The 17,215-nt window shown below is 38.5% G+C and overlaps 1 protein-coding gene across 1 annotated transcript in view; it reads left to right on the forward strand.

Moving 5' to 3' along the window:
- The window catches only part of pcdh1a (protocadherin 1a), a 99,783-nt gene extending 94,885 nt beyond the window's left edge, over positions 1 to 4,898 (forward strand). Inside the window, exon 5 of the mRNA XM_020630253.2 lies at positions 915 to 4,898. Within this exon, the coding sequence (XP_020485909.1) occupies positions 915 to 1,288 (374 nt within the window). The 3' untranslated portion in view covers positions 1,289 to 4,898. The remainder of the gene's footprint in view (positions 1 to 914) is intronic.
- Positions 4,899 to 17,215: the final 12,317 nt, after the last annotated feature.

Raw genomic sequence — 17,215 nt, forward strand, 5'->3', positions numbered from 1 at the left:
TGGCCGCGCTAGTCTGAGTCAGAAGGGATAACAAAGATAAATTGAGTGGTATTTCCATTAAGTCTGGGCTGTATGTTTAGCTTGTCAGCAGGTGGGCTGCTTAACAAGTCTATTGGCTGCCAGCTGCACATTTCGGGTAAACAAATACATGAGATCTTGAGTGCTGATTTACTTTCATAAAGCGGTGCGTTCCTCCGGAGTGACGGCTGAGGCAAAAACTTATTTTGGAGCTTTCACAGCTTGTACATTAAAATGAGGTCACTGGGTCATGGGCCCATTTATTTAATTAGGAACAGTTGAATAGAAAATGGATGATAATCAAGGGCAGAGAACTCATTTCAGCACTGTCAATCAATAGCTCATTCAACAGTAGTTTAGCCTGAGGGGATCCAGCCATTCCATTAGAAACCAAACAATGTATGTTTACAGCACGCGTGTGCATAGTGCGGTGTCTGATCTTGCTGTGTTTTTTTTTTTTTGTATTTCAACATCTGGACTTTATTGGCAGCAAACAAATCAAAGTATTAGAAACATATTATTCTCTTTTAACAATGAGGTGAATTTTTTACTAAAATACCCAACAAACTGCTGTCAGAAACTAGATGACAGCATGCTTTCTCCTGAATGTATCACATCAGCTAGTGGACTACACACACACACACACACACACACACACACACAAGCACTCATTACACAGTGCATAGCAACAGCTACATAGCAACTGCTGCTGCCTGCTTAGCAACAGCTGCAAAGACATCATGGAGGGGGTGGGTTTCATGGGGTGTTTTAGATGACACCATTTCTGTTCACAAATGCCTTTTTACGACTTTTCTTTTTTGGAAACTGTTTTGATGTTCATGTGTATAAAAGCTCTCCATCATGGTGCTGATTTCTCTCTCTCTTTCTGTTGACAGATATTCGCTCCCTCCCTGATGTGGCGATGACCGGAAACTGTACCAACGAGTGCAGCGAATTGGGCCACTCAGACGCCTGCTGGATGCCCGGGCATCCCTCCCCCGTACGCAAGACCAGGAATCCCCCGAAACTCTCCACCTTCGTGCCTTACCAGGAGAGAGGGAGCTTGGGACGCCTGGCCAATGGGAGTGCCAGGCTGGTCGGCGAGGAGCAGCACCGCTCGCGCTTACCGCCCTCTCGCAGTGCCTATTCTAACAGCGGTCATGACGCCAGTCAGGACTGCCCATTAGAGGAGATGCCCTTGAGTGTGGCCTCTGAGTTCCCACCCACCTCACCTACCACCCACACTCCAAAAAGAGAAATCTACCTGTGAGGAATATCGTCATTCAATTGGTGCACAAATGAAGATAAAGATACACCCACTCCAGAAGGAGGAACAGGCTGTCCACATGCTAAAGCCAATGGCCATTTTGTAGGTAACAACAGGCTGTGACTCATTCAATCACTGGCATGAACACTTGTTTTTAGTCATTTCCTTCTTAAATTATTAATTTATTAGCATATTTATTAATAATTCTACAAAGTCAATTGATGCACTTGCTCATTTATTTATAGTAAGTCTTGATGGGTACAATTCAAACGGATCAAAAGGAAATGCAGTTGGTAATTGCTACTTTAGCAGTAACTAATTATCGTTGTAGTTAGCCAAGTCCCATTTTGTGAAGTGATCTCTTGAATTTGAAAGTTGTGATCAGTGCTCTTGTGCCATGATTAAATATATAATTTACTAGTCAGCCAGTCAGGCCCCATCAGAAGGCATAATGATCCAATTGAAAAATGGTCTCTCTTAATGTACAGTGCTGTAAATACATTTGAATGGTGTGTTCTACATATATTTTTGTCTGGCATAAGCTGAAAAAAGAGAAAAATTTGCCTCAGAATTGTTAGCATATTTAAGCTTTTCTTTGCTGCTGCTGTTTAGACTTGATTGAAACCATCTCCAGACATGGAGCTTGATATTGTGGTAGGCATTTATCCGCTCCATACAATCACAAACACACACACACACACACACACACACACAAACACACACATACCTTCGACCCATAATCATAGCAGAATGGCCTTTACCTCTGCTCCCTGTAGAGATCTGCTACTGGTGGAGAAAAGCTGTGTGGCAACATTTAAACTGACATTATGTTCCACCGACTCTCAGCACTGTGACCTATCGTTCATCATGAAAACGGTTGACTTGGCCACAGTACCCCGGAGTCACAACGACCAAACGCAGAGTCCTGATTGGCTTTTCATATAAAACCTTGACTCACTCGTGCTGATGAAACCATACCAGTGTATCAGTCTGAAAACGCTCTTCTCTATCATGACAATCAGACAGGCTCACAATCCTTTTTTCCCCCCTCAAGCTCAGAGTCCCTTCTTTCTTATGAGCCATAAGGAACTCTCATAGATCTAATGAATGCATCAAAACCAATCACATGAAATGGCACTTGAACGTGTAGAGCCAGTGTATAGACTTAGTACTAATATGAGCTTATATGATAATCTTTTTAACTACCTGAAAGATCTACATTAAGAGGAATGTCTCTGTTTTTCCAGTTCTCACTCGAGAAATACGTCTGCACAGGTGAAAACAGGGCGCTGTCAGTGAAACGAGTGCATAAACAGTTCGACGGTCAACTCTAGTTTGAAGGAACATTTGATAAAATCCTTTCAAAACTCTTTTGAATGAATGTCTGTTCATCATAGACACAGGTTCAGATAGAAGGAGACAGGCTCCATTTACTGCAACTCCAGTTCATTATGATTTCCCTTGTATTGAGGACAACATGCTTAATAAATTATCAGGCATTTTCCCTCCTCTGGCTATTGAGCAGAGGTAGAAAAATAGGGCATGCCCGTGGGCTTCATTCATCTTTACAAAGATTTCTCCAAGTGAATCTGAAGGATATGTCTGAAGGACACTCCGTATTAGTCAGTAATTGGATGTTAATGATGACAACAGTAGCCTGCCTTACAACATGTTAGCGCTAGCCGCTGTCTTTGATTTCAACATTGATTTGATTAGATTTGTAGATACCTTTCACCTCTGCAGAGTATTACCAGCGTGAGATTGTGTCTCTGAGTAAGGGTGGAAGAGCCCAGAATGGACATTTCCTAATTAGGGTGAGTAATGAGTCCTGAGTGAGGGCATGTGTGAGCACACCCCCAGGACAAGGCACCCACCAGATAATGCAAATCTACCCTGCAGAGCTACAATCAGCTAAAAGGGGTATTTTTATCAGCACTTACCTCATCATGCTGCCATTGGAAAGTGCGTCTAGAATAATTAAACTGAAAACATATGGAAATTACTGGACACGGCCGTGATTAAATAAGGTGGGCGATTATCCTGCCTTGAGGGGGAGAAAGCACATTATGGCGTTTTCAAAGCCATTTAGCGAGTGGAATAAAAATTCAGACAACAGCCATGATACACTGTGATTAAACCCCCACGGCTCCCCATCCAACAAGCAGCCCTCGCTGAGCTGTGGATAGCCGCTTCACCAACTCAAAGCAGCGGGTAAGATCACTGACCTGGAATTAATGACAAGTAAGAAAGATAGCAATGACTGATAAAACCCAGTGTCACAAAGCCTCAATCAAGACTTAATCTATTGGAAATGCTTTTGACTGGATTCACATTCACAACTGTTTTGCATCAAGAGTTATCTCTGACTTGATTCCAGCCTAAATGCCCTCATTGTTTGAGTTAATCTGGAATGTATCTTAAGATTTGTCACCAACACATGAATCAAACTGAACTGAACAACAGAAGTCTTTTCAAACGCAAGCCTGGGCCTATTTCCCCCCCCCCCCCCACCTCTCTTAATGAGTTGGACTCCAGCCGATAATGACCTCCTGCTACTCACCCCTGGAACAATATATCACCAGGTTTGACCTTTCTTTTGAACTCATGCTGAATGAACTGTGTTAACGTCTCTCTCTCTCGAACACAGAGCTGTTCTCCTTGATCAAAGTCTGAGGACATCATGAAGCACCTAAACACACTCAAAAGTATGTTGAATAATGTTTAATTTGTACTTAACATTGATTTAATGTTGAATTCACTTGAGTATCTTTTGCCTCTCTGTAGTGTGTATTGTATGGTGATCATTTCTGTGGACAGATGGACAAATAACTGTACTGAAATTGGCAAGAGGATTTTTTTTTTTTTACTTACAGATTGAAGACTCTTAGCAAACTGGTTGTGTGAAAAAATAAAGAAATCTTTTGGTGGTGTAGTTGTACATAGATCTCCACAACCCTGTCAAAGCAGGCGATGATTTTAGCATGAATTCCAAAGATAATTGGTAGAAACTGTTTACTCCTTTCCTTTTTCTTTTCTCCTTTCTGAAATGTCAGTGCTGGTTCATATTCAAAAAGGCCGTCCACCCAAACAAATGGAAATTAAACTGAACATTTTCATCTTTTTCACAGTTCATCTAGAAACAAAGACAATTGCCTTGAAAATACGTCTTTGCAAGAGAGAATCTAGTTGTTATCCTAATTGTTGGTATATTTATATAGGATAAAATGCTTGTGATGCCATGTTTTTGTACAGTTTTATGTACATACAAGTGAAGCTTTCTAAAAGTTCTGAGAAAAGCCGATGGCATATAAAAATTGTAACATGTTTTTTTCTTGAGATGTGCACATCTTGCCTTGGTTGGATTGACCTTTGCTGAGTCAGTGTGAATGTGGCCGTTCTATGCCTGCACTGTAGTCATTCACCGGCTCCCACCTCCTGAGGACTTAATCAGTTTTTATGTTTATCGTGAACAGTGGATTGTCTTATCTTACCAGTTTGTTAAACTCCTGTGTTTCAGCTTTGTTCTGTTTTTCGCATGTTGACAAATTCTCTTGTAATACTGTAAGTCCTCATGAACTTTGTAATAAAATCACTTCAGGGAAAAAAACACGAATGCTGTCAGTGTTTTCTCTTTGTTTTTTTCCATGATTATGAATCGCTTTTGTGTGTTAAACAACGGTGCCGTTGTTGCATTTTTATAAGCGCTTTTGTAGCCTTGGAGCTACATTGTGTATAATGTGTCTCACTCTAGGACCCAGCCTCATTAAAAATAACTAGTATTCCTGTCATGTGGGGACCAGCGGCTCATTTTTAAGTCAGGGAAGCAGGAAGCATTCCAGGGCTTCAAGTAGGAGAGTCCCAGGACCTGTGTTACCCACTTCAGCTAGAAAACAATACAGACCCCCGTCATGCACTTAGCTTGAAAACCAAACATTTAAAGCATTGATGAGCTGCCCGTTGCTCCACATTTAGTGCACTGCTTAAAAGGAGCTGTCTTGTAATGTTAATTTGAGATGTCTGTGTGACTTCTCTTAAAGTCGAAATTGTTCAGATGGACAATGAGCTATGGTTGAAGGAATTCAAAGAAAAGGAAACTCTTTCCATGTTTGGATGTTCACGCTCTGTCTATTTCTACTGCATTTGATCATTAGCGCATAAGCTGTGAACTTAATTGACTTAATCATTGTTGTACAGATACCATAGGATCTAATAATATGTGAACCACAGAAATGTATCATGAGTGATTAACCAATTTCAAGCATTTTACACAAATAATATCCAATTCTCGAGTCTCTATATAGTTAATGTATTACTACTTCCTCTCCCACGTAAGCGGAGAGAGCACAGCACTATGTGCCACTCTGCCTTTTACTCATCGCTGCCTTCAAATTCTGCGCTTAAGGGATTTCAAGGCGGCCCTCCTTTCAATTCACTCGGGGTATAGAAATGACAAGAAACATCATGTCCTCTGTTAGCATTAAAATGTCATGTTGTGCATATATTTCCCTAACTCTACAAGATGTATCAGTCAAGGTTAAGTCAGAGAGGCCGACAAGACTTTGGGTAACTACATCCCTGCTCACTTTCCGAAATCCAGGAAGATAATGAGAGGAGGCTGTGTTAAATGAGAGATGAAGAGCAAAGAGTCTTTAGCTACGCCAATGGCTATGTTAGGCCGACATGAACATTGTAATAAAAAACTTAAGAGGCAGATATGAAAGTTCAGGTCGAATTTTGGCTTTTGATTAAAAGCAGTCCTGATGGAGTCAAAGTGATTAGCCTGAGATAAGTTTTATAAAAAGGTCTGCAACACATATAAAAATTATTTATTTGTTTCTTTTTATTATTAATATTAAATATTATATTATTAATATATAGAATAGAATAGAATAGAATTACTTTATTGATCCCAAACTGGGAAATTGTGGCGTTACAGCAGCAGGTTATCCAACACACAATATGAGTAAAAAACACAATGTTAGCAAATCTAAACATAATATAATATTAAATACAAAGTAAATAAGCACTAACAATATCAAAACTAAAAATTGTGAATATATACAACCAGGATTTAACTAAGCATTACTAGTCTTAAATAGGAAGATTAAATATGGAAGACTAAATGTAAATGTGCAAAAACAGAGTTGTAAATGGACAGTATTGACATAAGTTAAAGTGCACGAGTGTAGACATATTAAAAGCAGAAACTATACAATATAATGGCGAGTAGACAGCCAAATGGAGAGACAGATATTATCATGATGACAGTTCTCTGCTCGCAAGAGGTGAGCTGTTGTGCAGAGTTATGGCCTTCGTTAAGAAAGATTTCCTGTAGCTGTCCTTGTGACAGCGGAGAGTTTATGTCAGTAAGAGTTTATTTGTGTGGTGTTAGTAATTATCACTTGCTACGCAGCAAATTGTAATAATAGGTTAGATAGATGTAAAACATACAGTGACATTCTTTCAATATTTAGGCTTGGAATATTTATAACATACTCAATGCAGTACTGGCTGTTAAAGATTCTGTTTTCCGTCAATGCTTACCAAGCAAAGGTAATCGACCAAAAAAAGTCTTGACCATGTGATTGCAGAAAACAAAAGGTTAAAGGGTGCCTTGCTGTTTTTAGCTTATCAGTACAGCACACACACCCCTGTACAAAGGCTACAGTCCTTGACGCATCTGCCACAGTTGGGCCCCTCTGCCTTCCCCTAACTCTCAGTTAAGGGGAAGTCAGAGAGGCCGACAAGACCACAGTCCTTGACCCATCCGCCACAGTTTGGGGCTCTTAATGAATGTCTTCCCTATCTTTCTTCATTTCCCCTCTTTCTTCTGCTGTCCTATAAATACAGTAAAAGCATACTAGTAATAATAGCTCAACTGAAATCCAATAATCGTCGAGATATTTTAGTTAGGACAACACTGGTGGCTATAAAAACTGACAGAAAATGTCATACCTACAGCCACATCTGGCTGTGAGAGGTCAATAACAAATACATCATTAAGTTTTTGTGTTTTGGTTTTAGATTGAACAACTTGCACTTATTTTGTTGCTTTACATAATATTAACTCTAGTCTGATCAATTATCTCCACTGCATTGCCTTTTGCAAAGAGTTTTCACATTCATTAAATCAAAACATATTGAGAAATACTTTCTTCTAGTATCAGCTGCTGATCAAAGATATGGGATTAGATGTCTGGGTGGGCCTCCGGTTATTTTTAGATTTCAAAGTGGGCCGTGGCATTCTTAAGTTTGGGAAAAGGCCGGTGCAGGATATTGAGCACCCGGGCCTTTAAAATTGCTTTTCAGTGCAGTGTAACAGTAACAATATTAGATTTACTTCAAAAATCAAACTCATGCTATAGGCACCCTGGGACTGCTGAAAATGCATGGGCCAACAAAATTGTTGGTGTTAAATTTTCTGGAAGTAGATAAAGGCAATCATCTCTCTTGTATACGCCTGTTAATCTACACTCATTTGGTACATCATCCTCTGTCATAGTTGCCAGTGAGCATTATGGCCAAGTATTCAGTCCCTGTCACTGTATTGCTTTGTTATATAACGATTTCTGTGTTTTCAATAATTGCATGCTTACTTTTCACACATTATCTCAGAAAGCACTGGCAAAAAAATGACATTGAGTATAAAATGGTGACACAGAAATTGCTCTTCATACTTAATCTTTTTTTTTTTTTTTTTCAGGTTTTTTTTTTCAGGTTTCCTGATTTTTTCTCATAAAATGAATGGATTCCAAATATAGAATCATATCAAATGAATCATTGCATCCTGACAAAGATAAATGTGACGATACGCTCAAGATAACCAAATGTATTAGATTGTACACTGGGAATAACACTTTTCAAGCTGAATTGCATTTCAAGAGGAAGAGAGGCGGCTGACTGTTCATATCACTTGTGCTGCCATCATTTCTCACCTTTGTTGTGTTCAAGTGCAGTGTTTGCCATGTATTCCGGATGTGCCTATCAGGATGTAAATGTTACTTTCCTTTCTGTAGAAGCTGCCACAATATTTGCAATCACAATGTACACACACCCTCTTAAAGGGATTTAAAGGCTTCAAAGCTCATCTGTACATATATAAACACTGGCCCTAACATCCCTAGGTCTCTTGAGAATACAGTGTATGTTCTCGGATATGTGCATTGCACATGGCCTCTTGCTCCTGCTAGATTTACTAATGGTGCTTAGCACAGGCTGACTGTAAGGATGTGCATGAATGAGAACAATGGGCACTGGAAAGTGGGGGCAGTGGGCAGACTAATGGAGAGCAGCTCACCACTCATAGGCCATCAGAGCTAGAGTTCAAATTTGAGACCTTGAAACACTCAAAATATACAATAGAGAAAGGGCTTCCTCTGCATAGGCCTGTCAAAAGGCCATCACACAGCACCTTTGGCAGTCCATCTTACACCCTAACAGAACACAAAGTGAATAGTGCACTTTTTCAAATCACGCTATCCAGCATATTCACACACAGCTATTTTCTTCTGACATTGCACTCAGTTGTACTGTTGTTTGGTTTTTGCATTTCATGAAAATGACAAACTGTAAACATTGTACTACAACTTGATTGATTGATTGATTGATTGATTGATTGATTGATCAGCAACTGAAAACACAATAAGGAGTGAAAATTTGGAGGGATAAGGCCATATTTAAAGCTGAAACAAAATGTTTGAGCTACACAAAACCGTTCGCTAGCTTTGGACAACAGTTAACGCAATGACTTTCATTCCCCACCTGGCTAACATATCCATTTGAGTGTTACATGATGGGCAAGACTCAACTTTCTTCTAAGCGTGCTAGCAAACTAAAGAAAATGTAAGCTAGGAATTGGCTGAATTCATGCAGCCGTCAGTTAGTTGTTCTTATGTTGAATACATATTTTTCTTGACAACATATTCAGAACAGCTAATGCTAGCATTTAACCAATGCCTAGCTATAATTACAGTGAACACACATTACCATTAAGCTGCACTTTTTTATTCTATTGACTTGCACTGTTTAACAGAAATGTTAGCTTGGATGTTCGCTACCTTTGCTGTTACATTAGCTAGATATGAAATTTGTTGTTAAAGCTTGAAATGTGGCCCGATGCCTCTCACAATTGGAACTGTTGTCCTTTCAGATCTTGCAAAGCAGAAGAGAAATGTATATGATTTTTCAAGTGTCTTATGTAAATGAAAACTCAGAGCACAACAGTACAGCTTCATTAAGAATAGCTGAGCTTCCCTTTTTGAGTTTGAGGTCAGGAAAAGAGCTGATGTGTGAATGGCAGCATCTTTAAGATTCATGTTTCCTGCTCATGAAAGTTAGCATGAAATGTCTAAGTGGACCATGTTTTTAGCTTTGAGGGAGGAGTTCTACCTCAACATGACATAAATTCTGTCCAGTCTGATGGGCTTGTGACTTGGATGGACCAAAAGAGCAAAGGTCTCTCACCCTCTTAGTAGAAGTTGGCGAAATCAGTCGGCATGTCTTTATAGACAGTATCTTGAGAGTGGTTGAAATGATGGGTTCAAAAGACCTATAGTCCCTATTGAGTGCTTTCAGGATCCATGTGCATGGAGGCATCACAACACCAACATAAGCTTTAAAATATGGAGACGTTTTTCAACACTGAACAGAATATCATCAAGGACAAGTAAGGAGTCACTTAACAACAGTTTTATTACAACGCCTCTGGTAACTGACAAAGTGTGGTACAACAATGTCTCTCTGAGTAAGTGTCAGGGCATATTTAGATTGCACAGTCACACTGGTGTTTAACACAAGAACCTAACTGGAAAAACCAAGTGCATCCCATTAGATGTGAAAAGGCATGACATTCTGACCGATCCTTCAATGGCTAGGTTCGGTCACTGACTCAAGAGATTCATTAGCTCAAAATCAGGCATTCCATCTATCATATCATAATGAAATTTGCATGACTCACTTAAGTAATGAATAAAAGACCTTCATTCAAGTCTTAATTTGTCCAAATCTATATCACAAAATTTAGAAATATCTATGTATGTATGAACCTTTAATAACAGACATAAGATTAACGACTTGTTCTCACAATAATTAATCCAATCAGCAAAGTGGTGTATTCATCATGACACAATCAATTTAGGCAAGAAATGTGCAAATTTGAATGTGGACAAATTACACACCAAAGGACAGCTTTAGCCTGACCCCAATTCAACACCCAGCTTTTCTCTCACATTACATCACGCCTACCCATCAGTGACTCTAACAACATGAGACACAGTCCCTTCCCAAACACATGCAAACAGACCCTTATCCCCTTGGTCTCCTTTTTGAACAGCAAACCCTCAAAGTGTGTTATCTCTGTTCTCTTGCATTAAGCTTGTTCATGGGTGTTTTTTTTTTTGTGTTTGTTGTTGTTGTTGGTATTCTGTCAGTTGCTATCGCTTACGTATGATAACCACCGACAGCATACTCTGATCAAAGTTCTTCTGAATCTCTCACACAATTACAAACTAATACAAACTCTACACCAGCTTGCATGTCAACACAGATGTACATTTCTTGAGGCAAACATTCATCATGACATGGCTCATCCCTAAAAAAAAATAAAAAGATCAATCATTGTTCAAATTAAAGCTATCATCCGTCCAGATAGCAGATCCTATAACTTCCAATTAGCAATAGATTCCATAGTATTTAACCAGATTTTCATTTCCTTATGCAATTACAGAGATTAAAAGATGATCGCCAGGGTGCTAGTGGCGCAGTGGTTAGTGCGTGTGCTCCATGTATGGAGGCTGTAGTCCTCCAAGAAGGCGGCCCAGGTTTGAATACCACCTGTGGCTCCTTTCCCGCATGTCATTCCCTACGCTCTCTCCCTGATTTGCAACTCTATCTACTTTCATATCTCTCCATTAAAGGCACAAAAATTCCCAAAAACAAATCTTAAAAAAAAAAAAGATCTTCATCAGAGATTCCAACACGTTTACTAATCAAACAATGAACAACAACAACAGCAGCATGCAGGGAATGGCAATATGCCATAAACAATGTATTGAGGGTTTAAGACTTGGCAACAGTTGGGGTATCCATATCTTACAACGCCTGAATATTCCTATTTTTAGTGCCACATCACTTGTTCTTCAGCAGCGTTCTTATCAGTCAATTCTAGTAACTCTGTATTAAGACTTAACTGATACATCAATCCATTCAATTATAAAAAAGTGGCCATGCCCCTCTCTCTTCAGTTCTCCACCGTAAGCAATTTTACAAACAGCTTTCCAGATGGTGCTTCAATGCCTCACTCCTCAGAGATCCAGATTTTGACAGGTTCTTATGGAGAACTCTCTCCTTGTATCCATCATGGACAGAGGATTATCTGAACAGCTCACATATATTACACTGGGAAGTGGTAAAAACACAACATACAATAAATCTATGCTTATTATACAAGAATGAAACTGAGAGGGATTATGGAACAACTAGAAAATGTTATTCAGACATTTAGAAAAAAGACTTCCCCATTGAGCAAAACACAAAAACAAAGATAACTGACTGATATGATAAATAAAATAAATGTGAGTTTTAACTTCAGCAAATACAACACGGACAGTCAATTCTGGTGATGTACCAGTATCTCATTAAGAACTTGCAAAACCACTTTAAGAAAAATAAAAAGTAACTCTACTCCAGCTATAAAATCTCAATTGGAGAAGACCCACAATGCACCAACAGTGATACCTTAAAACCATTCAAACATTTAACAAGATATTCAAACTATCAGACAATGAACCAACATTTGATGACAAACTATTTTCTTCTCAACATAGACCTCTCTATATGTATGCATTCATTTCATATTACTGCATGTCACTAACTCTAAATCTGTATTTATCACTTAAGTTACTAACCATATATATTTTCCTGGGCGCTTCTGAGCTCCCTTGTCTGGATAGGTTCCTCTGGATTTGTTGCTGCTCTGAACCCACCAGACTCAAACTGCTATACCACTAAATATTAGTCTAAGCCTATTATTATTATTATTATTATTATTACTATTATTATTATTATTATTATTATTATTATTATTACTATATTTAAACACATTTCAGCCTTGGGAAAACACCAGGGAGACTTATGACGAAATGCTAAAGACACTTCCATTGAGGTCATATGATGTTTCTTCTTACCAGTTTCCAAAAATATGAGTTTGGGGACTGATTTAGCAGTTGGGTTAAGACATCGCACAACCCACTTAGGGCCACAGTCACATCTAAAGGGATTAAGTCACCAAGTGTCCCATTGCATTTCTACTCTCCTTCAACTATCACCTCTCTATCAGATCCCTTAGTGCAGTTGCCTGCAAGAGCCATACCAGTACCGGTACAGAATCCAACAATTTAAACCATGAAATAAGGCAATATGCAGATGACATCTTACTTTACTTACAAAAATCTCACTCCATGAAACCAGTAACTTTTACAAAAACTCTGAATGATTCTCTGAATGATTTAATAGCCCTCAAAATCATGTACCTGTTACAATAGAATAGAATAGAAACCTTTATTGTCATGTCATTATACAACTGTACAACTAAATTAGAAATACTTCACATTAAAGTACAAAAACACACAGGCATCAATCAGTAACCAACAATTTCCTTTCAAGTAGGAGAAGAGGGACAATATATATGAAAAATAGTAACAAATATAAATATACAGTGTATTGCAAAGTCAGAAATTTCAATATTGAAAAGGTAAGAAATACCGTGGAATAAAATTACTGCAGTAAAAACATATTATTTGTACATGCAGGTAAAGGAGAAAAATACATGTATGTTCAGTGCACATTAAAAGAAAAATGTATCACATTTGAAGAACTTGCAACATGTGTGGCATAGGCAGGCAATCTATTCCCTGATACATACAACTCAAATTAGTCATCACACATAATGTCAATGCAAATCTAAAATAAATAGAGAATTAACCATCTGTTCTAGAGACATAAATACTGGAGCTGTAGAATGTTTGATTTTATTGACAACAGAGATGACAGAATATCCTCCCTGTTGAAAGGTTAGAACAAAATGTTTCCATATGAATTGAACACAATACCTGGACCAAAATTGTTTACAAAAAAAAATGCTATACTTAATAAGCATACAATAAAGCAGAAAATACTTATCAAAGTCAGAAAAATGAACCATATCTGGGTCTCTATGCGTTGTGCACACTCTATACACCTGACACTTTCGATGATTACACCCACGTAATCTTGCACTGCTCACCTGCACAACACTTCTGGAAGGAAATCACTGATAAATTGTTTCTGACCTTGGACCGGTGTATCCTTCTTCTTTTGTGTACTAGGTGACCTATCATCAGTAACACTTCCAAAACACTGTAGAAAAGAAATGGTGATTTCACTCACTGTCACCAAGAAGACAATCCTCATCCTCAGCTCATAATGGAAGGAATTGCTTTACTGTATATGAACATCATTGAAGTGAGCTAAGAACAACCCAATATTACATAAATACTTTTTGCATTTTCCCTACTGTGTAGATGCACGCAGTTTTTTATATTAAGGTCACAATATTCATCGTCAAGTTTTGAGTTTTTACTCAAAGGCCCTTAATAATGCTAATTGTTAGAAAGTTAGGAAGTTGTTGTACATTAATTATGACATTAATACGCTTTGTTTATGGCAAACAAGGAAAAACAAAACCAAAAGAATAGTTCTTCTCCCTTAATAAAGTCTATTCTCATGAAAAAAGCACAAAGATTCTTGTCTCAATAAAGTATCTTTATACCATGGTCATTGTGAATACTTATTTCTTTCTGATGGCTGAAGGGTGTCACGTGGGTGTCCATGAATTTTTGATATATGGACAACTATGGAAGTAGTTCCAGTTAAACAGTCTGTTTATACCATATAAGCAATACATATTAAGATCATAATTCATGTACAACAACTTTTTATCTTACAATCAATAAGCAGTAAGTAAGTGGGCATTGATGGACAACTCCTAGCTAATGGCCTGACAGCTATAGATTATGGTCATGTAGAATAAAGTACTGATAAGCACTTTATAATAATGAGCAATAAGCAGCTAGTACGCAACTAATTAGCAACTACTTCCTGGTTTAAATGGTGACCTCACTATAAAATGTCACCTCTTGTTTCTTTATTCCTTTTTTCTTCCAATCTTTTCCCCAACAAGAGATTATTTAGTTGTATCACCTTTGTATTATTATAAATTTCATATTCAACATTTCCAGCATTGTTTTTTTCCCTCTTTTTGTTTTACACTGACCCCTTTCGTTTCCTTTTTCTCTGTCTGTGCTTCTGCGATTCTCCTCCTCTCAATCCATCACTTAAGACAATGCCTTGAGAACCCTGCTTTTTTTTCTCTCTCTCAAGACACTTTCTCTGCACAATCTCATTATTCATTCTCTTACTCTTATTCTCAGTGTTGTTGTTGTTTTTACTATTATTTTTTTTTTGGTACTCCGCAAAAGAATCAGCTGAAAGGCCTGAAACAGCAGTAGTGGACACACGTGCCTGCCTCCGAACACCTTCGGGGTTACTAAGAACTGGAATGAAAGAGAGAAAAGGAAAGATTAGAAAAAAGGGAAAGTGAATGAATAACCTTCCCACAGGGTTTGGGGGGCCAGAGAAAAGATCGGCCATCTAAACCCTTGTTTTCTATTATATTTTGTTCTGATAACTGCTATTCCATTTTTTAAATCTGAACTCTCTGCATGCACTTTACACTGTTTCTCCCCACACACCTGTAGTCACACAGGATAGACTGCCCTAATTTGAACAGCCTCTTTTGTCACTGCAGTCTTAACCTCACAACACATAGATCTGTTGTTGTTCGCTGAGGTCTTTGTTTGTACATTCTGTCATGACAGCTCTTTCTAATCACCCACTCATGTTGTCGCTCAACTCTTGCAATAATACACTTGTCTTCCCCAAGGTTTTCTTCTCGGAAAAGGCACTTGCATGAGTAACTTGACTGAGTTTATCAGCTCTGATGCCATGCTTAACTTGCTACTAATTATAGTCTGTGCTGCTTCCTGTGGAGCGAGTGGAAGCCAATATTATCAATAGCATGTAACCTTAAAGCTGGACATGGGGCAGATAGCTTGCTGTGAAGAGAATATCATCAACTCTATTGACATATACTTTAGCTTTTAGGGGTGAACTGCGGCACAGTGACTAATAAACTCTGGGAGGATGTTATACTTTAAAAAACAAAGTGTAGACATCGTGGAAAGGACGAGGGGTAAGGCCAGAAGTATTGTGCAGCAGTATGATAGAGCAGCTGAGGTGAGGGGCAAGCAAAGTCTTGAACGTCCCCTGTAACTTCGCTCAATGTTGCTTAGTGCAGTGCTCATGATGGATTATTGTTGGGTCTTTGTAGATAACAAAGAGTAAGGTCTTTTACCGGCTCTTTATGAAGTGTTTTAAAATAACATTTGTTATGAATTGGCGCTACACTAATAAAGATTGATTGATTGAACAAATCTTAACAAACCAAGCCTCCCCTTCCCCCATAAATCTGTAATGAAAAAATATATATTTTATTAAATAAAAAAATTGTAATAAATACATATACAAAAAAATATGTTCTTATTAACCGAAAAAAGTAATCATTGTTTTTTTGTCATTCATGCAATGATGTTCTAGTGACGCAACTGTGTTAACCTGCTTGGTTTACCTCTTGAATAGGTGCAGGGCAATAAAAAAAAGTTACCTCATGAGTCTGTTGAAGTTATGCTAACAGTTTCTTGTCTAGAAGTAGATTCAAAGATTTGACATTAGGTAAAGTTTGCGCATCTTTAAGGGCGCACTCACACTAGGCAATCCGTACCATGCCCAAGAACACTTCAGCCCTAAAGTCCAGTTTGTTTGACAAATCTCAAATCTTTGCCTTCCTTGGCCCTGGCACGCTTCAAAGAGGTGTGCTTCGGCAGGTTACAGCTAATGCACGAGCACACGCACTCGGGCACACAACGTTGACAGCCTTCATTATGGAGAAATCCTGGAGTGTTCTGGCTGTATCTGACTAAAATGTTTCAAAATTAGCCACAAAGTCAGTAAAATAGCTATCTTGTTCTCCGTGTTGTTCTCAGTGCGTCACTTTTTTTTTGATTTTGTAAACTAAGCATGCTTCATGATCACATAAAGACATGCATGTGTTGTATTACAATGTTATGTACAAGAGGTGACCCTGCTCAGGCCTGGTTAGTTCGGAGCAGTGTGAGTGTAGGCCAGAGGGGGAGAGAGGAAGGGGGGCAATCGTGCTTAAGCAAGGTGCGGGACAACTTTGCTAGCGTGAGTGCACCCTTAGTGTAAAGGCTAATTAAGTCTTCTTGGAATGTTTCAGTTTTTTAATACTTAGACAAAATGAACACTGGATTATGTTGGTAGTAATAATTACAGAATGATATTGCCAGCAATGAGAAGGTTAAATGAGAAACATGGAGGATAATAAGGAGGATGAAGATAATAACTGTTTGATTGCGCTGCTTCACTATGTAAGCTAGCGTTTTGAGCTGAAAGTGCTTTGTGCCTCTGGCTAACGTTAGCTACAACTGGCAGGGAGCTGCTAACTAGCACAAATTCTTTTTTCATGGATGTGATGAAGTAATCTCTGTTACTGTGTACTTTTTTTGGTCACCTATGACCATATGGATCATTTTGTGGCGGCTGTGGTACTTTTTTCATAAAAACACACTTTCATACCCTTCTGAACCAGTTTTAGGACAAATTAATTCCATGTGATTTTAGTTATATTATCTGTTTGTTGCCCATAGCACCTGGCAGTGTGTTGGTTCATGCCCAACAAGTTATCTGTTATAGTAGACATGTTTTCGAGGCTTCTGGCCGAAGGCAGCATTCTATTTTTAAAACCCACAGACTTTG

The sequence above is a fragment of the Labrus bergylta genome, chromosome 14, assembly GCF_963930695.1.
Source record: "Labrus bergylta chromosome 14, fLabBer1.1, whole genome shotgun sequence".
NCBI classification, from domain to species: Eukaryota; Metazoa; Chordata; class Actinopteri; order Labriformes; family Labridae; genus Labrus; species Labrus bergylta.